At 53.6% G+C, this 20,246-nt stretch overlaps 1 protein-coding gene across 1 annotated transcript; it reads left to right on the top strand.

Moving 5' to 3' along the window:
- Positions 1-2,194: 2,194 nt before the first annotated feature.
- Positions 2,195-9,541, top strand: PROM2 (prominin 2). The gene is made up of 23 exons (XM_042801588.1): positions 2,195-2,615; positions 2,796-2,845; positions 2,958-3,160; positions 3,283-3,403; positions 3,595-3,658; positions 3,745-3,834; positions 3,940-4,139; positions 4,226-4,300; positions 4,386-4,449; positions 4,567-4,726; positions 4,863-5,015; positions 5,371-5,494; positions 6,555-6,646; positions 6,732-6,816; positions 6,942-7,088; positions 7,209-7,280; positions 7,355-7,447; positions 7,559-7,612; positions 8,031-8,111; positions 8,323-8,391; positions 8,550-8,639; positions 8,847-8,953; positions 9,042-9,541. Exons 1-23 carry the CDS (start codon positions 2,399-2,401, stop codon positions 9,103-9,105), a joined length of 2,475 nt encoding a protein of 824 aa, XP_042657522.1. The 5' UTR covers positions 2,195-2,398; the 3' UTR covers positions 9,106-9,541.
- Positions 9,542-20,246: the final 10,705 nt, after the last annotated feature.

Here is a 20,246-nt window from a genome sequence, read left to right as displayed (position 1 = left end):
TCCCCTCAGACAGGAAAATCACGTCCCCCCAAAATATCATCAGTGGGATGTGAAACTTGGCATGGGAAACCATTGTGGGGATGGGAAATCATCACCCTCATCACCATCACCGTCCCAGTAGCGGTGCAGGAGCCGATGTGCCTTTGCCATATGCAGACACATATACATATACACATATACATGTACCATTGTTCTGGGTTTGAGTGACTTGTGGGGTTTTTTTGGTAGCAGGGGAAGGGATGACAGCAGTGGCCCCCTGTGAGAAGCTTCTCGAAGCTCCCGTGGCTCCAAGTTGGCCCCAACTCAGCTGCGCCTCTGCGATAATGTATTTAAGAAGGGACATGGTGACGAGCAGCCGGACTGGTGAGGAGGAGTTGCGGCAGCTGCGTGAACACCAAGGTCAGTGGAGGAACGGAGGAAGAAAGGAGGGGGGAGGTGTGCCAGAGCAGAGACCCCCCTGTATCCTGTGGGGAGACAGCAGGGTGGTCCCCCCGCCATCCATGAAGATCTATGGTGGAGCAGACACTGATTTATGGCCTCTGAGGGGCCTCATATGGACGACTAAGGTGGCTGTGCCAGAAGGAAGCTGGGATCTTGTGGGAAAAAGCAACCCCCGCTGTTGTAGTTCAGTGCTGGGAGGATTGCAGCATGTGGGGGTGTCCCACGTTGGAGCAGCTCGGGAAGGGCTGCAGCCCGGGGAAGGGACTCCAGTTGGAGAAAGCTGTTGACCCACGACGGAGCAGTGTGGGGAACGCTGCAGCCCATGAGAGGGACTCACATCAGAGAAAGTTTGTGGAGGACTGTCTCCTGTGAGAGGAGAACGACACTGGAGCAGGGGGAACAAGTTCCAGCAGCTCCCCCCACCGAAGATGGCAGAAGTGGCAGCACTGCCTGCACCCCCCATTCCCTGCCCCTGCGCCACTGGGGGAGGAGGTAGAGATATCGGGAGCAGAGCTGAGCCCGGGAAGAGGGAGGGGTGGGGGGAAGGTGTTCTCAAGATGTGGCAATGCTTCTCACTGTCCTACTCTGTTAAGTGTTGTTAGTGTCTGTAATAAATGTATGTTCTTTTTTTTCTTCCCCTAACAAGTCTGCCTTTTGCCCGTGACCATAATGGGTGATTTGTCCCTCCTGGTCCTATCTCCAATCTCAAGCCTGGCTTATTTTTCCCTTCTCATCACTGGGAGGGAAGGGAGGAGTGATCAGCTGTGTGGTGCTCAGTTGCCCTCTGAGCTCAAACCACGACAACCGTGCATGGAATCGCTCTTCAGACTCCACAATTTCCTGGCCCTGGGAGTTATCTCCCGGTCTGGGGACTCAGTCAAACCAGGGCAGGATTTTCCAGTTTATGGCATCTCATTCCTAAGAGGGTGGTGGGGAGCAGCACCCTGTGCCCAGCCTGGAAAGATGCTGCCAGCATCTCCAGCTGGGAGAAAACCCCCTTTTCCTGAAGGAGGAAAACCACATGGATTAGCATCACCGCCGGGAGGATGGAGGCGTCGGCAGCTGGTGGCGGGGAAGGGCCGGCTCGACTCGCCCGGCAGAGGAGGGGGCCCAGCTCTTGGGGTGCCCCGCAGCCATTTAGGTACACGGGGGCTGCTCCCCCTACACCAGGGAAATCAGGTTGCACCTCCCTCGTTTCCAGCCAACCCTGTAATTAGCACTCAGCCCATGCTGGTGAGCAGGATCTGGCCCTGGGAAGGAGTTGCGGCCGCCTCAGGGTGTGAGGCAGGGACTGGCTGAGCCTGGAAAACTCATCTCACACCTCGCTGGCAAGCAGATATTGCTAACCGAGGCTTGCTGTCCCTCTCTGTGTGTCCCCCCTGTTTTTCTTTCTCTTTCTCAGCCCATTGTTACCCCGAGTCTCCAGATGCTTTGGCAAAGGGCGATCCTGTCCTGTGGGGACCCTGGCTGCAGCTGTGGATCCACTCTCAAGGGCTTTTCTACCCCCCAAATGATGCCCAAATCCCAGATCCCTCCTTCCAAGGTGGCTGCAGTGAGGATGAGCAACCCTCCAGCCTGAGGACGTGGGGTTCATCACCACCTGACCCTCTCTCCAAAACCCCGGGGCGGGAGGGGGCTTTGCCACCCATTTTGGGAATAGCCTTGATGGTGGGGATCCCGCAGCAGTGACTCAGGGCTGCCAGGGAGGGTTGCGAAACAGGCCCGGGATGGTTTGGGAGACGCCTCCACGCAGCCCCGCCAAGCCCAGCCGCCCCGGGGAGCCCGTCGGGGGAACAAGCCACGGCAGCGTCTGGGCTTTGCGCGGCGGCCGACCCGTCAGGCAGGTTTCCCGGAGCAGCGAGCTGAGCCGGAGAGAACCATCCCGGGACGGGCATGCTCCTCCGCCTGCTCGCAGGCTGACAGAGCCCCCCCCGGCTCTCTGCTCGCCGCTAAAGCCATGCGGGTGGCTGGGTTGCTGCTGGCTTGGACGCTGCTGTGTCCCGCCGGCACCCAGCAATGCCATCCCGCTGGCCCCGGCGGCGTCCTCCGCTTCACCGACAGGCACGCTGAGATTCGGGTGCCGGCGCTGCACCGGGTACCCAGCTCGCTCGATCCCCTCTACAGCCTCATCCGGCATTGCCTGGATCTCATCCAGCAAAACCCTCTGCCCACAGGTGAGCCCTGAGCCAGGACCCCATCCCTGCGGTCCTTTTCCACAGAAAAGGACTGGAGCCAACTGTAATCCCCGTGTCCGGGGTGTCTGAGCCGCTTCGCAGAGGGGGATGCTGCCCGAGGGAGGGCTGGGGGTGCATCGACTGGGACCCCTTTTACTGGTGCCGTGGTTTCTTTTGCAGAGCTGCTCAGGGCAGCCCTGAATGACCCCGGCTCGGTGCGGACATCACAGGTGAGCTGGGACGTGGAGTGGGGGATCCCACCCACCCGAGATGGGGCACCAGAGCACAGGAAGCACCCCGAGCTGGGTGCATCAGTGCCGACCCAGCTCTCCCATCACACAGGTGGTGCAGTATGAGCTGGGCTATGTCATCTGTGCTGTGGTGGCCCTGCTCTTCACTGTGGCTGTGCCGGTGGCCGGGATGTGCTTCTGCTACTGCCGAAGCCGCCGGCGGTGCGGGGGTCGCCTGCGTGCCCACCGGCGCTCGCTGGGCTGCCGCCGCCACTGCCTGTTAGCCTGCCTCACCCTCACCTCCCTCATCATCCTGTGAGTCCCCCAAATGACCCCCCAAACCCGCCCTTTCACCCCGGGTGGGGGGAACCGGGGTGTCCTATGGGGTCGGGAGGCTCTGCCGGGCGGCCCCGTCACCCCCTGCTCGTCTCCGGCAGGACCAGCGTCATCTGCGCCTTCGTCACCAGCCAGCGGGTGAAGGGGCAGATGGAGCCGGGGCTGGGGGCCGTGCCGGTCACCCTGCGCACGCTGCGGCAGCACATCGCCAACGTCCCCCAGGTGGGTCCCCGAGCGGCCTCCCCCGCGGTGTGGGGCACAGCCCAGGGATGGCCGTGTTTCCCTTGCGGCATAGTTTGAGAGGCGAGAGGAGATGGCGCGGCTGCATTAAAAATGTATTTTGAATGGCAACGCGGGGCTTCCTCCCTTCCTGGCATGCCACCCCCGGCTGACCGGCTCCTCTCTCCTGGCAGGGGGTGCAGATGGTGGTAGACCAGTTTGAGGTGCCCCGGCAGCAGATAATCTCCGACCTGGGTGGTAAGCACCGCGCTGGGAGCTGGTGGGGCCCCATCCTGAGCTTCCCACTGGGATGAGATGCTGACGGGGTGCCCGATGCCGTGCAGGGCTCAGCCGGAGCGTGGGGCTCTCCATCCACACGCAGCTGAAGGCGATGACCTACGCGGCGCTGGCAGACCTGCAGGACAGGGCTGGAGGTACGGCCGAGCGCGGCTCTCCCCGCTGCCGGTGCCGAAGCCTCGCCGGAGAGCTGGGGCGGCTGAGTGGACCAGCATGAACTAGCCCTGGGCTTTCTCTTTAAGACCTACAGACCTCGCTGCACCATTTACAGATTCTTGACAAGACGGCGCGGGCGCTGGCGGCGGCGCGGGCCGAGCTGGAGCCGGCGCTGCGGGAACGGCGTCGGCGCGTGGTCGCGCTGCTGGACGACCCGCGCTGCACCTCCTGCGCCAGCGTCCTGGGCAGGGCACAGAGCCTGGAGCTGGGTGCTGACTACAGCAAGGTGGGACAGGGTGCTGGTCCCCCACCATCACCGCCACCCCGCCTCCGGCAGCCCCGAGGCTCACAAGTTGTTTCTTCCACTCCAAGGTGCCGTCAGCAGAGAAGGTTTTGAAGGCGCTGGCTGGTCTGCCCCGAAGTGACTTTGCGGAGATGATTCGCCAGGTTGAGGGGGTCGGGGTGAAGCAGGGGGGTCCGGCGCTTGTGGGCAGCCCCAGCCAGGACATTCAGCACCCCTCTTTCCTCGCAGGGCAATGGCACTTTCAACTCCATCCCGGAGCTGGCTGTGGAGAGGATGGCACAGGTCATCCAGGGTGAGTGGGACATCCTGACCGAGCGGGGACACCCTCCATGGAAGGATTCCCGGTTTGGAGACATAGGGTGGGACACAGGGACCAATCCGCCCCTTCAGCATGGCCTTGGCCCCGCAGATCTGCGGGACGAGATGGCCCGTGTGACGGAGAAGGTGCAGTCCATCGCCGACGGCTTCCCCCTCCCTGACTACACCCAGCCCGTCAGCGAAGCCCTGGTGAAGGCGGAGGACAGGAGCCAGCCGTACCTCCGGGAGGTGGAGCGCTTCGAGCACTACAGGTGACACCGGGGAGCATGAAAGGGTGCAGCGGGTATGGCAGAGATGGGTGCTGAGCCCTGCCCCCCCCCCCCCTCAAGCTCTACTGGTGTATCAGCCCCATATCTCGAGGCTGTGCCCTGCTGCTCTTTCCTCCAGGTGGATTGCGGGCACGGTGCTGTGCTCCATCATCCTCCTCATCCTCGCCTGCAACATAACAGGGATGGCCCTGGGGGCGTATGGGCTCTCCAAGCGGGAGGACCCGAGCGACTATGAGTGCCGAGGAGAAGCCGGCGCCAAGTTTCTCCTGATGTAAGCACCTCTCCGGGTGCTTTGGGGGGCTGTACCACCCCCCCCCAAAAAAAAAAAAACAAAAAACCAGAGGGGTAAAGCCAAGAGAGGAGCTGGCTGAACAGAAAGGGTTTTGAAGGCGCCGCCTGTGCCGGCGGGTTTAGGAGAAGCTGCTCCTCCCTGGGAGCTGGCAGGTCCCGCACCCCAGCCCCGCTGCCCGGCACACCCCACTCCCACAGGCCCTTCCCAGGCAGCCGGCGTGCCCGGGCGCGGGAGGGAGCCGTGGGGCTGCAGCCGGCCAGGCAGGTCCCCACAAGCCTTCCTTGCCCGCTTGGGTCTGCAAAGCCCCCACCGGCACCTCCTCTCCCTCTTTCAGCGGCGTGGGCCTGGCTTTCCTGTTCTCCTGGCTCCTCATCCTCCTGGTTTTCGCCACTTTCCTGGTTGGGGGCAACATCCAGACGCTGGTTTGCAGGAATTGGGTCAACCAGGAGATTTATAAGGTGGGTGGCCATGCAACTGCTCGTCGCCCCACAAATCTCTGCTTGCATGCACCATGCCTCCAAGTGTCCCCCCACCACCCCATCCAGAAAAGCCCCATCCTAAACCAGAATATTAAGTTTAGAATTAGGTCCTTGGATTTGCATCAGCAGCAGGAAAGTGCGCTTGTGCTGTTAATTGTTCCCCTCTACTCCATTCTCATGACATTCCCCTGCAGTGCTGGGGCCAGCTCGGGGGCCCCCAACAGCAGAAGGACCCGGAGCTGCTCGAGCGGGGCCAGAGGAGGCCACGGAGATGCTGGGGGGGCTGGAGCAGCTCCCCTGGGAGGCCGGGCTGAGAGAGTTGGGGGGGTTCAGCCTGGAGAAGAGAAGGCTCCGGGGAGCCCTTCAAGCGGCCTCCCAGGGCTTAAAGGGGGGACAGGAAAGGTGGGGAGGGACTCTGGATAAGGATGAGGGATAATGGTTTTAAGCTGAGAGAGGGCAGATTTAGGTGAGATCTAAGGCAGAAATCCTTCCCTGTGCGGGGGGTGAGGCGCTGGCCCAGGGTGCCCAGAGCAGCTGTGGCTGCCCCCTCCCTGGAAGGGTTCAAGGCCAGGTTGGACGGGGCTGGGAGCCCCCTGGGCTGGGGGAAGGGGGCCCTGCCCGGGGCAGGGGGTTGGAACTAGATGAGCTTTAATGTCCCTCCCAACCCAAACCAGCCTGTGATTCTATGAATTCACTCACGGCAACGATGCACCTACCTGCAGGACCCCTGTCCTCCAGTCCTTGGGGTTCCCTGAGGTTCTTGGGGCCAGCAGCCCATTGTGATGGGGCTGAGAGAAGGGTCAGGAATGGGATCAGGGCTTGTCCTGTGGCCATGCACAGACAGGCAGGTCCTGCTGCTTTCCCTCCAAACACTGACCGGTGAGGCTCTGCAATAGGGAACGTACGAATAAAGACAAGATTAGCTCTGGCTGGGATGGGGTACCCCAAAATGCACCAGAGAGGGCAGAGCATCCCCAAAATAATTGTGGGGAATGCCTGCACCTGACCCTGACCCCCTTTTTCCTCCTGTTTGGTCTAGTTCATCGACACCCCTGGGAACCTTCCTCCATCCATGAATCTCACCCGCCATCTCAACCTCAGGAGGGACTCCAACCTCAGTGCCATGTACCGGTGGGTACCACAGGAGCCCACCTCTGTCCCTATACATCGGAGGGCTAATTTGGGGTCACGCCACCCACGTCCCTTTGCCTTCCAGGGATTGCAAGAGCGGTGCAGGGCTGTGGGAGGTGCTGCAGCTCGAAAGGTCTTACGACCTGGATGAGCACCTAAAAACCCCCAAGGTGAGGGCTGGCTGCGGCCAGAGCTTCTGGTAACGGTGCAAGGATGGACAAGATTTACTGGGGTTACTGGGATGGAGGTGCCTGGCCCCAACCCCACAGCATCCCCGGCGTCTCACCCCCCACAGTACACGGCTGATTTCCAAAAACGCCTGGGCGACTTCACGGCGCGCCTGGGCGACGTGCGGCTCCTCCGCAGCGAGGGCAGGCAGGACCTGGAGACCTTCGCCCGCAGCGGCGTGGACGAGGTGGACTACAGGCGTTTCCAGGAGGAGGTGAGGGGATGCTGATGGGGAGCTGGTCTCCACTGCAGTAGGGCAGGATGTGGCCCAGCCACTCCAGGGCCGGCTCCCAGGGTTGGATTTTGGGCAGCTGTCAACTCCGTATTCCCCCAGATGAAAAACCCCGTGGTGCAGACCAGCCTCCCTGGCTTGGCGAGGAGCCTCGAGGGGCTGCAGAAAATGCAGGTGAGCGGCGGGGTGGGCGGCGGGGGCTGCCTGCATGCCCGTGGGGATGTCCTCACCCCGCTGTCCCCCCGCAGAGGAACGGCACGGTGGCAGAGTGGCTGGCCGCTGAGGCCCGGGCCCTGTGGCAGATGCAAAACTCCACGGTGCAATCGCAGGAAGCTTTGGTGGTGAGTCTGTGCTGGGATGGTGGGTCACAGTGCCGCCGGCGTTTGCCCAGTGGTATCCCCGTGAAATGGGCAATGGGGCTTTTACACCATTCTCACCTCCCTGTCCCGCAGGCAAAGCTGGGGGAAAGCGTCCAGTTCCTCTCCCGCTTGGCGCCACATCTCCAGGTACCTGCGCGGTTTCTTCCAGCTCCAAAGTATATGTGGTGCCCTATGGATCCTGCCTGCCAGCGCCCCAAAAAGCCAGTTACAGGGTGATGGGAGAGCCAGGAAAAATGCCACACAGGGTGGATTGGTCTCCTTTAATACTTAAGATTTGCTGCTGTAAATCAGAAATCCCCCTGCAGCACTCCCAGCATTTCAGTGTCCCTGGCAGAGCCATCCCATGGTGTCTAATCTCTCCTGCTCCCTGCAAGAAGGTTTTTCTGCTTGGGGCAGGTGTCCCTTTCCCTGCCCTCCAGCAATCAAACCCAATTTGAAGCTCAGCAAGTGCATGGAGCTGCACACCCTGCTCCTGACATCCCTAGGGCATCTGTCCTGCTGCTCACTGCTCTAAGGATACTCTGCCCTTCCCATCCTTCCCCAGGAACGGGTGAAGACGACACTGGCCACCACGGCCTCAGTGGAAGCCCGGCTGCCTGTGCAAGCCCAGCAGATCCTCCGGCAGGTAAGCCAGGGCTGGATTAGCCCTTGGAGCAGTACTCAGCTCCCCACAGCCAGCAAGAAAAAGTGAGAATGGGGCGCTGCAAGAGGAGAAGGAGCACCTGAAGCCTTCAACCCTCATTTCCAAGCCCAGCATTAGCCCAGAGCTGGAGCAGGGCTGGAGGTGGGTTGGGAAGCGTGGCACCTGCCCTCTATGCTGCCTTTCCTCTGCCCAGGAGATCGGCTGCTTCACGAGAAAGGAGCTGCGGTACTTCACGCAGTACCTGAACTGGGTCGGGCAGACGGTAGGTGCTTGCCTTTGTTACAGGGGGGGGGTTCTTTGGGGCCAGGACCCCCCGTGGATGCTGCGTACAAGCCCCTCGCTGAGCCAAGGCAGCAAAATGCATCCCCCCCCCCCCGAGACAGGAGTGGGTTTATGCCTTGTCTCTGCTTCTTGTTCCAGCTGAGGGAGGATGTGGCTTCGTGCCAGCCGCTCGCCACTGCCCTGGACAACGGGCGGGTGATTCTGTGCGACCGCATCGCTGACCCCTGGGTAAGGATCCCGTCCCTGCCCCTCCGTGGGGGTCTGGCAGGGACCTACATGGTACAGCATCCCACCATCAACCAGCATGAATTCAGGCCAGCTGGGGCCAAAAGAAGCCAGGACCAGCCACTGCAAGCCTCCCCAAACCCCCCCAGAGCCTAGGGGCTGCCTTTCCCCGCGCAGCTCAGCAGAGACCCCCATCCTCTCTCCTTGCAGAATGCTTTCTGGTTCAGCCTGGGATGCTGCACCTTCTTCCTCATCCCCAACATCATCTTCGCCATCAGGCTCACCAAACACTTCCGCCCCATCCGCAACCGGCTCATGTAAGCGGCGGGCACAGGGTGGGAGGACACAGGGAGGGGAGATGTGGGATCCTCCTCGACCCCCCAGCGTTTTCTCCTTCTTCTGCAGCTCTACAGGTTCAGAGGAGACCTGCCCTTTCCACATTCCCCGTGTCACGGCACTCAAGCTCTAGGACGGGGGGTCTGCTGGGTGCAGCATCCTGCCCTGCACCTCAGGAGCTCCCATCAAACTTGTGCCCAAGCATTGCAGGGCTCCATGTCCCTCCGACGTCTCGCAGGACTCTGGATCCCTCTGACGTTTCTTCCTCGGTCTCCTTCAGGGTCTGAGCTTCCTTCCCAGGAGCGGGGCATGCGCCTCCATGCGCCATGGGGCTCCGGTTCCCTCTGACTTCTCTTCCTCAGCCGCCTTTGGGGTCTGAGCACCCGTCAGGGAAGCTCCTGGAGCCCAGCTGATCCAGGGCGCAGGGGAAGGTTCCCCGCAGCTCCCGCTAACCGCTGGTACACCCCCCACAGACCCTGCAGGGAAGGACACCCGCCTGCTGCCCCACGATGCTTCCCCACACTCGGGACCCCCGGGCAATGGGCATATTAAAGTCCTCTCCAGCCAAACCCGCCACTGCTTGCTTTATTTCCTGGCCCTCAGGGTGCTGTTAGAGCTTAATTACAGGTAGGGTCTCAGGGGCAAAGCTGCAGTTTAAGGGGGGGTGTGCTGCAGGTAGTTTCTGGATCTTGTCCCCCCCCCATGCCCAGGCAGAGCTTTTGCCTCCCAGTTTATAGCAGCAATGGCTTTATGGCGTGAAATGCCAGTTTTTCATTCATATCCTTCATCCCCTGATTTCTAAGTGCTTTGTCTAAGCAGCAAATTATTTACAAAACCTATACAGGAGGTAGCAGTTGAGCCCCTTCCAAGCAAATGAATATTTCCCAGTAATTCCCTCACCAAAATACTCTCTGTTTGCTAACCAACAGAGAAATGCCCCATTTTTATGCATTATTAAAAGGCTCTTGCTACCCACAGCCAGCAATAATGTGTGAAGTACCTGGTTTATGCATTATTTAGGTTAGTGCTGCCTAGAGCCAGCTGGCTTTATGCAGTATTTGCCTGCAGAGGTCAGCATTGCAAAGGCTTTTTGCAAAAGGGATTTGGGGAACGGAAACCCAAAGTAGTATTTTTGCAAGAACCCCGATGCCCAGGGATGCCCTCAGGCCATCTGGAAACTATTCTGTGGCATCATCTGCAAAAATCAGCTTCAAAACGGAGTATTTTGTGGTCAGAGGAAGGTTGGTGGTGGGGAGAGGCAAGGGGGCAAAGTGATGTTGGTACTTGGGGTTCAATCAGAAAATACATCCACAACTCTTCTGCTCACAGCTGGGTATAATTTGAAGGCTTACAGTCATGAAACTCTGAGATAATTAAAAGGGGAAAGTCTGCCTCATTTTATAAGCCACTCTCAACAGTAGTTCTACATTTTAAATAAAATAATACCCACTATGTGGTGCAGAAGAGCAAAGGGATTATGTACTTTAAGCGGTAAGTAACATAAATGCAGTAATATTTGTTCAGCTGATCCACTAGTTAAAAAATTATATAGGTTTGCAAACAAATGAGACAAGTTCAGTTTGCTCTGCTTCCTAAAGTTATTTCTTGTAGCTGGGTCACAATAAATAACATAATAAATAAGCACACAGGTAAGTAATGAATAACAGAGGAATTCACCCCAAAATAATGCATATTATAAATACATGTGCTCACCACTGCAGTATCTGTTCCCTGCCTGGGAGGTAGATGGATTAAAGATGTGAGCAGTTGCATGTCTGAGTTAATCATGAACGTATAATCCAGAAAATTGTCCTAAACCAACTGAAGGGCACTTTATTTTTTAGGAAAAAAAAAAAAAAAAAAAAATAGAGGACAAGCTGGATTCTTCACCCAAAGCGAGGTCATGGTTTATGATTAATGGAGGGTCGTCCCCCTGGCCAAGGTTTGCAGAACCCATCCGCGGGGCACCGTGCGGTGCCCGTTCTGCGCAGGCCAAGGGCACTCATCCTGCCTGGCCCCCGGGGCAGGGTGCCTGGCGGGCACTCGTAGGAGAGCGAAGGCTGCAGCTCCGGCCGGGACATCCACACCAGCGCTGGTCCGATGCCTCCAGCCAGACGGAGCTGCTGCGGGGAGCACCCGGACCCTTCTCCTGGGGCAGGGGCAGGCAGCCGACCTGCCTGCAGAAGCTGTGCCCGGAGGGAAGACCTCTTGCAGGCGGCAGCTGAGCTGCAGGAGGTGGTGAGGAGGCTGCGTGGCGGGCAGGGAGGCTGAGAAGGAAGCTAGGTGATAGCTGGTTCCAAGCGCAGTCTGCAGCGGACCTGCAGCCCACGGCCAAACTGCCGAAACCTCCCCCACCGGCACACGCAGAAGCGAGGAGGACCAATAATACAGAATAACGGAAGCTTGCTATGGTGAGGACCTGCAGGAGGAAGAGACTTCTGAAGCCTGAGGTGCCTTTGCAGAACTGCTTCACCTCAGTGCAGATGGAAGAGGAAAGACCCGTCACACCAGGAGAGAAGCTGGGCAGCCCCGTGTAACAACTGGCACAACTAAGAAAAGGCGATGGGTGACAGTAGTAGGCAAATTTCTTCTGAGGGGTACGGAGGCACCATCTGCTGGCCTGACACTCTCTAAAGAGGGGTGCTGCTTACTGGGGGGCTTGTAGCAGGGCTGTCACCGAGAGGCTACCAAGCCTCGTATACTCCGCTGACTATTATCCACTGCTGTTGTTTCACGTGGGCACCAGTGATACAGCCAGGAGCCCCACATCTGTTAGAGGGACAACACAGCAGGGCATAAGCAATCCAGGATGTTCCTGGAATGTGTTGATGATAACTTCCTTCTCCAAGTGATGGAGGAGCCAACGAGGAGAGGAGCTGTGCTGGACCTTGTTCTCACCAACAAGGAGGAGCTGGTGGCGCATGTGAAGCTCAGGGGCAGCCTTGGCTGCAGTGACCATGAACAGTGGAGTTCAAGATCCTGAGGGCAGTGAGGAGGGTGCGCAGCAAGCTCGTTACCCTGGACTTCAGGAGAGCAGGCTTTGGCTTCTTCAGGGATCTGCTGGGTAGAGTACCATGAGATAAAGCCCTGGAGGGAAGAGGGGCCCAAGAAAGCTGGTTGATAGTCAAGGATGACCTCCTCCAAGCCCTGGAGTGATGCACCCTTTCAAAGGGGAAGTCGGGTAAGAATGCCAGGAGTCCTGCATGGATGAACAAGGAGCTTGTGGACAAGCTCAAACACAAAAGGAAGCCTGCTGAGGGTGGAAGCAAGGACGGACAGCCTGGGAGGAATATTGAGAAATTGTCTGAGCAGCCAGGGATCGGGTTAGGAATGCCAAAGCCCTGATAGACTTTAATCTGGGCAGTGATGTCAAGGGCAACAAGAAAAGCTTCTATAGGTACGTCAGAGATAAAAGGAAGACTAGGGAAATTGTGGCCCCTCTCCAGAATGAAATGGAAGACCTGGTTACCCAGGATATGAAGAAGGCTGAGATAATGACTTTTTTTGCCACAGTCTTCACCAGCAAGTGCTGCAGCCACATCATCCACGGCACAGAAGGCAAAGGCAGGGACAGGGAGAATGAAGATACACCCACGGGTCTTACATTGGAGTTGTTCAGTTTGGAGAAGAGAAGGCTCCGGGGAGCCCTTTGAGCAGCCTCCCAGGGCTTAAAGGGGGGACAGGGAAGGTGGGGAGGGACTCTGGGTCAGGGGGTGGGGGTAGGACGAGGGGTGACGGTTTTAAGCTGAGAGAGGGCAGATTTAGGTGAGATCTGAGGCAGAAATCCTTCCCTGTGCAGGGGGTGAGGCGCTGGCCCAGGGTGCCCAGAGCAGCTGTGGCTGCCCCCTCCCTGGAAGGGTTCAAGGCCAGGTTGGACGGGGCTGGGAGCCCCCTGGGCTGGGGGAAGGGGGCTCTGCCCGGGGCAGGGGCTTGGAACTAGATGGTCTTTAATGTCCCTCCCAACCCAAACCATTTTATGATTCTACGATTAACCTCCAATCCCACCCCAAAGGGACACCCTCACATAGGCTGACATACCTTCCCTCTGCTTGATTACTTGTACTGATAAAGACTGAAAAGATCTCATTTACAGCTCCTGGATGTGGTGGCTTTTTATGAAAAGTGGGTACCTCCTCCACCAGAGGTTTCCTATCTCAGTTTGTCTGAGATCTGTGTTCTGTGCCCTTATCAGGATTTAACTAAGCTGGTGTTGATTAAACCATTTCCCTTCTCAAATCCTCCTCTCTTGAAATTCAACTCCTGCGACACCCCACTCGGCACACCTTCATGCTCTACCTACTGACCCCGAGAAGTGTCTGTAATTAATATATATAAGATCAATAATTCAAAGGGCTGGAGGACAGCAGCATTGTTGCCTCTCCCTTGCTGGGTTGGTTCTGCGGTGGAGAGGCAGGAGCTCTGCTCAGTCCAGGCACGGTTCCTCACCATCACTTATTTCAAGATGTAAATCACTCTTCTCTATTCCCGGAACTGAGGAGAAATACAGGAAAAGTGTTTGCAGCCAGTTCTGCCTGAATCAGCCTATTTCTGGAATTAAAATAGTATTCAGGTTTACTATTGTTATTTCATTTCCCTTTATTTTCTTCTCCCCATTTTTCAAGGAACACCAACCTCCTTTGTTCTCCAGAAAAAAGATCTGTGGCCTCCTCCATCTGCTTTTCTCATCATCCCCTGAAAACAGCACATAAGGCTTAGATACAAAACAGCTGCCATGAAGAATTGTTCAAAACTTCATTCCCATCCCAGTCCTCAAAATGTTCATTTTAAAGCTGTTTGTGCAGGAGAGCTCCAGCAATTAGTGAGGGAGCAATAAGACCCCAATTCTCAGCCTTATTTTATTTAATCTCAGCTGAGGAGTTGACATAATTATATCAAGCTTTCATTTTTTTTTTTGAGCAACAGATGACCTAATGAATTCTTAGCAGAATAACCCAAGCTCCCAAACAGTCTATGCTTTGTGAGAATTCAAGTCCCAGAGGTTTTGTCCCAGCTTCCTTTATTTGAGAAACTCCTTGGATTATTGGTACCACAAAAATATTTTGGACAGCACAGATGTTTCAGGCCAGAAGACGGACAAGAAAACACCCTGGGAAAAAGAAATTGTGTTGTATTATTAGTGGTTATTATTATTTGCTAATTAATGGCTGTGGATGGGGTTTTGCTTGCAGGAAGCCTCCTTGCAACAAGCCCGATCCCCCCCAGCTCAGAATAAACAGCTGGTCCTGACCCACCACTGTAAATGCAAAACTAGTTTGCTCTGGTTTTCGCACTTTGATCGTTATTCCCTCCCTAGAGCCTTGCTGGGCTTGCTGAGAAATGCACTGAAAGATAAGCCAGGGGCCAAGGTCACAGGAGCTGCTGGGAAAAGGGCACATTAGAGTTGTGTAGTTCAACCAGACACAGCTTTAGGGATAATTGTAGAGAGGAAGAAAAATCTCTTTGCCCTTCACTAAAGGAAAACACCATTGCCCGAGCTGGGGTTTGTCCTCCAGTGCTGCTCCCACGTGTGGGCTCATAGCAAGGTTTATGTTCACCATATTATAAGCTATTTTCTTCCATCCTCTTGGAGCATTGCCAGATAAAATGCTTTGCAGCCCATGCTTGACACCTCTGGAGATCACGACAACCCCAAACCCTGGAAAGTCTGTGGGCTTCCCTTGTAATTCAAGCCCTCTGCTAAATTCAAGAGTTAATGTGACTTTTATTGTCCCGGCTTTCTCCACGCAGGCTGTGAGCCACGGTGTTCAACACTGCATCAGGAGTTGGTTTGGAAAAGTTAAGGAGATAAAATTAAGGACAAATCCTTTAGGTGAGTTGTCGGCTCTGGCATCTCTGCTCAGTCCCTAAAGGTAGCACACCTCAGCTCCAGACTGTATTAAGATGGTCCTATTGTGTGTAATCTTTGGTGGGGTTTACAAGAAAAGATTGCTAGCTGGGGAAAAAACCTGATTTCAAAATACTTCCTCCTCCACCATCTAATGAAAACTCAACTTCCTTATCTATACACAGCTTTATTTCTTAAGGTAGCCATTTCCATAGCATACTCTTGGGTCAGAAGCAGGAATATTATCTGGGTTTTCCAATCTTGTTGGCTAAGGGCAAGTAAAAAAAACCTGAGCTTCATCTGACTACATCATGCACTTGTATCCCAGTGCCTCCACTGTAGAAATACCTTCGGGGAGATGCTACAACTCTCATTTTTTCATAAATGATAACATTTGCAATCTCAGCTGCCTTCAAGCTCTGGTTAAAAGCCAGGTGCCATCCCTGGAGATAAACCTCCTGGATGATCCCAAGCATTACTTATTTACATCAGCTGAGAGAGCAAGTGCAGCATTTAAGCTAACGACACTGTTCCTACATCGCTTGCATCCCCTCCACTTGGCGCCAAGGTAGCCATGGAGATGACTATGGAGAGCATCGTGCCCATGACAACTCTGCAGGAGCATCTTGAGCATCTTCGGAGCAGCCCTGTCTCTCCCCAGGCTTTTCCTCACTCCAAACTGTGATTATTGGCTTGATCTTTCTCCCACACAGGCGATGGTAAAGCTTTCTCCCAGCAGCAGCTCCCCTTCCAAGATAAAAGGGCAGAGAATGAAACATGGAGCAGATCTGGCATACAATGCCTGAATATTTGGTATATAATGTCAGCCTGATCCTCAGCACAAGCTTCATGAAAAGCCTTTAATTTGTTGCTTTAGAGGAAGGAAAAGCTTTGGACTAAGTCATGTGTGGTCTTGGATCAACATCCCAGCTGGATGATGCTCCAAAATGGATGGGAAGGTGCACATCATGCAGGAAACTGTTTCAACAGATTAAAAATCCTAATGGCTAAAACCTGGCCCAGTTTCCTCCATGGGCACACATTTCCCAAGCCCGGTTCATCTTTGTTTATTCCCAGTTACACCAGAGAAAAAAGGGGACAAAACCCCACAACGCCAGCCCTAGCCCTGGCAACCCTTTATGTAGAGGGAGAGGGGTAAAGTCAGGGTGGAAACGTACTCACTGGCTCAGCTAAGAGGATTTGCACGACTATTTTGTGAGCGAGTTAGGATTAATCATCTCATCCTCACCAAGCACATGAGTTAGAAACCAGGTCATGGGGTAAAAAAGCTTGATTCATTCTCACATGAATAAACAAGGTGAAGACCTGGACCAAAATTACGTATATAGAAGAAAAACATATAACTAAGAGAAAGATGTAACAGTTCTTTTAAATATTTCTCCATCTCCAACTTGGTCCTTATTTCAGACTGTATTTCCTGGGGTTCAGCTTTCCCCATCTCACCCCACAGCCCCTTTTTCCCTCTGGGAAAACTGATTTCTCCTGCCCCTTTCTCAGTGCAACCCAGTCAGGAATCCACAGAGAGCCCCAAGGACCATGGCATTATCCCTTCAACCATCACACCCCCAAAAGAAGATGCTCCTGCCTGCAGCTCCACTCGGGCATTACAACAGTTAAATATGTCAGCCGGGATTTCAGCACGCTCTCACAAGCTCTCGCACGCAGCTGACGCATTCCAGGATAGGAGCAATGCTCCACAGTGGGATCCGAGGCTGGCACGGATGACTGATATAAAAACAATGAAAATGGGAGCGCCTTCACCCATTCCGGGTGTGCCCCGCTTTGTTTTTAAGAAGGTGACCTCAGCACAGCCGCGTTACGTCATGCAATGTGCTTACGCCACTGCTCTGATCTCGGAAAGTCTTCTGAGGGGATTGTAGGTTAAAAATAAATTGGAGAGAGGCAAAGGAAAGCCTCCTGTTGAGTCATATATTACAAGCCCTGCTGCAAGGAAAAAAAAAATACTGATACTCAGCTTTTCCTGAGAAGGAGCCAGCTGGTGGGTATTGCACTGCTCGGGGAAGTTTATGGGAAGGTGGATTGTGGCATTGCTGGGAAAGGATATGTTCCTGCAGCTTTATGGAGGGGCATAGTATTTTGTAAGAGCCCAAGTACCAGGCTGTCCTTGTCTGTCCGAAAACCAGGAGATTTATTGATACAAAAAGACATAATGAGCCCTTTCTGTGAAGGGTTATGGCTCTTCCCCTCGCTCATTCTCCTGGACACAGCAGCGAATTGTTCTGCCCAGAGGAATGAACCCGGCATGTCCCACAGTGGCTGCTCCGAAGGCACAGAGGCAAGTTATTTTTAAACCAAACACTGGGCTGAAACCAAATCAGACAGCAAACATCTTCCTCGAACAAGCGTGACTTACTCCTCCCATTTCCCATAAACTATTCTAGCCGCCAGCAAGGAGACTCAAATATCCAAACTGGATTTCCCCCCCCCCCTCATCTCTTCAAAGCACTTTTATCATCAGTGCTTATTCCAAAATCAAAAATTATTTCAAAAAAAGGCGCTTTTTTCTTTTTTTTTTTTCTTTTTTTTTTCTTTTTTTTTTTTTTTTTTAAATAAAAGCTGTTATTTTACCTTCTAGCACACCTGGGTGATGCCACCAACCCTGGGAGGGGTTTGAAGGCACATTTTTGGGAGCTGTGTCCCATGCAGGTTATCTTCTAAAGACACAGTTCATCACTGGGAAGGCATCAGCCTGCGGCCAGGAAGCATCCTGCCCATCCGTAAGGAGCTTACGTGTGTCTCTGCCTGGAATAGCAGCTAGCACATGAGCAGAGGTTATTACATGCCTAATCAGATTGTAGCAGCTGGATGAACATTTATAGCTTTTTTAACACAGTTGTTTAATAGCAATGAGAAGGAGGTTGCACGCAGCCTCCAATATTTTATATTTCAGTTGTTGCTCCCTGCAGGAGAGAAATTAATGTTAAATTGATTTGACTAATCTGCTTCCTCAAGACTCTAGCTTTGTCTTTGAAACACGACAAGAAAAAAGACTTGCCTTATTTGCTGCTTTCTCCCCCCAAACCCACCTTTCAATGGTCCCTCACTGAAGCCTCCCACCTGCAGGATCCCGTTGCCTGAGTCACATCTGCCCATAGATCTCATTGCAAAAAGACATCACTGGAGGAAAGCAGGCCAGCGTGGGGGGAGAGGCTCCTCCCCAGCACCACGGCTGCAACGAGTCTCATTTACTAGAGCATCATAAATTGATTTATTTTTTCCACACCAGCTTTGCACTCCTTGCCTTTGCAACAGAGCTGCATCTGGCCAAAAAGAAAACCCCTCCTGGAAGTAGCACGAGAGGTTGCATGGAAAGTTTGGGTTGTTTGTTTTTCCACCCTTGACGGTTGCTCTCCTGACATGTTGTTCGTGCCCTTACCTGCCCCTGGGATTAGGGACTTGCTGGGACTTCTCCTCCCCACCATCATGTGTTGTGTAACTGATGATATTCTGGAATGCGTGTATTTGGTGTCCTGCTCCTGCCAGTTTTGCCTCATGGTCTGTTTCCATTCACGGCAAAAGGCTAAAAATTTATATAGTCCTTTTCTCTTTTCTTTTTTTTTTTTTCTTTTTACAGGAAAACTTACGGTTGTCAAGAGGGAAGGAGAAATGCCATCCGTGAGCTGCATAATCCTGCAATATAATAAAGAATAACAGTGCAGGTAAAGATTTCTATGCAGCACATGGAAAACTTCTCCTAGAGTCACACATTTAAAAAAAACAAACAAACCCAAAATTGTCAAAAAATGAGCCAAAAATGACATTTCTTTTCTCTTGGAGGGGAGCTGCCCTTCCTGGGGTCTACAGGGCTGCAAGCACTGGCATAGCTTTACCCCATGCATGCAATGAAGCCCTCGCCACCAAAGAAAATGCAAAATACCCTAATAAAGCTTCAATTTTTTTTAATTGCACACTGACATGGGAAAATAACAACATGAGTGAGGGGCATCTTTCCTATTTACTGGTAAGCAAGTGCTCCCAGTGCTTCTCTTCCCTGCACTCTTGTTTATTCCCCAAATTGCATTTTCTCTGCTCTCATCCAGGCAGGAGCCGAATATTAAGAAGATTTCTGGTTCCCGGGAAAAAGCCAAAGTAGAGCATTTTAACTTCAAATAGAGTATTTTGTGGTGAGACCAAAAAAAAAATGCATTTCATTAACCCTCCAAACACAGCACTTATTTCCATTAATTTTTGCTTTTGGAGGGTTTGAAGAGGTTTCCTTATGAGCTAAGTGCGATTTGAGGTGGGGTGAGATTGAGCCCAGAATTTTTGCTGGCTCCAGGGAGTGACATCAGGATGGGGAAAGGCTGTGGGACTTCATCCCTACCTCCAAACCCCACCAAATTACCCCAAAACTCCAGTAAATCTCTCAAAAGCTAGTTTAATGCCTTCTCCTGCCTTTGCAACCTGTGGCTAATTCTCCAGGCAAGTCCTGAGTTATGTGAATAAAAGTGTTTTGCATGAATTAAAGCAAAAAAAAAAATCAATAAGAAGCAATGAAGCAGGGTCAGATGAACCTGGGTCCTTTCCCAGCTCATCACGAAATCAAAGTCAGATTTTTCCATTTGATATGAGAAAAACCCATCCCATTAATGCTTTCTAACCTGGCACAAACTCCTGCCCACACTTAGTGTTTCATTATTTCCTCCATCTCTCATCACTGCCTGAGCTGCAGCTGAAGAGGGGCCAAATCTCCAGCGGAAATTGATGCAGCTCTTGGTTTGCTGCCGGGAAAAATTTTACCCCAAGATGCTAAAGAAACCACATGGCACAGGGCTCTGTTAAATAGATGCTGTGGAGTCTCTGATTTGGGTGGTTTTAGCACTGCTAACTTTCACAATAAATTAAGAATTAACTAATAGTCAATAGGCTGCTCATGCTTGATTTGCAGCTGGGACCTGACAGAGTTCCTGTATTTCCCCAAACAAGATCAGCACTTCCCCCCAAATATATTATTAAGGAAAAATCCTGATTTTTAGAAGCTATGGATTAATTTGTCCCAACCACCCCATTCCCCGTGACGTATTTATTTTCCTAGCTGACGTATTTATTTTCCTAGCTTTGGATTTTAGATATCCCACTGAAGAGTATTTAAACCAAAACCAGAGAATCAGAACCATCTGCCCATTCACACGAGGAATAAATATGCCTGAGTATTGTAGGAGATAGCTTCAACAGGCTCACTGACCTTAATCCCCCCCCTGTTATTGTCTCCTCCAGATGCATGTCTCCACAGCACAGCCAAAGCACCCAGCATAACCCATTTCCCTGCCAGACAGAAATTATTATATATTTTTTTTTAACATAATCCAGACAGATGGATAAACAAGTGTATGAAACATCCAGGTGGAAATCCTCTTTACAGCCAGATGTGCTCTGTGGTCCAGGCA

Source organism: Tyto alba, unplaced genomic scaffold (genome assembly GCF_018691265.1).
Source record: "Tyto alba isolate M040663 unplaced genomic scaffold, T.alba_DEE_v4.0 Super-Scaffold_34, whole genome shotgun sequence".
NCBI lineage: Eukaryota > Metazoa > Chordata > Aves > Strigiformes > Tytonidae > Tyto > Tyto alba.
The sequence above is the reverse complement of the archived record's forward strand: the minus strand, read 5'-3'. Positions and strand labels throughout refer to the sequence as shown.

Coding starts and splice junctions, on each gene's coding strand:
- PROM2 (XM_042801588.1), top strand. CDS start 2,399: ATGCGGGTGGCTGGGTTGCTGCTGGCTTGGACGCTGCTGTGTCCCGCC. Junction 4,450..4,566: donor GATGGCACAGGTCATCCAGG/GTGAGTGGGACA, acceptor TTGGCCCCGCAG/ATCTGCGGGACGAGATGGCC. Junction 8,640..8,846: donor ACCGCATCGCTGACCCCTGG/GTAAGGATCCCG, acceptor CTCTCCTTGCAG/AATGCTTTCTGGTTCAGCCT.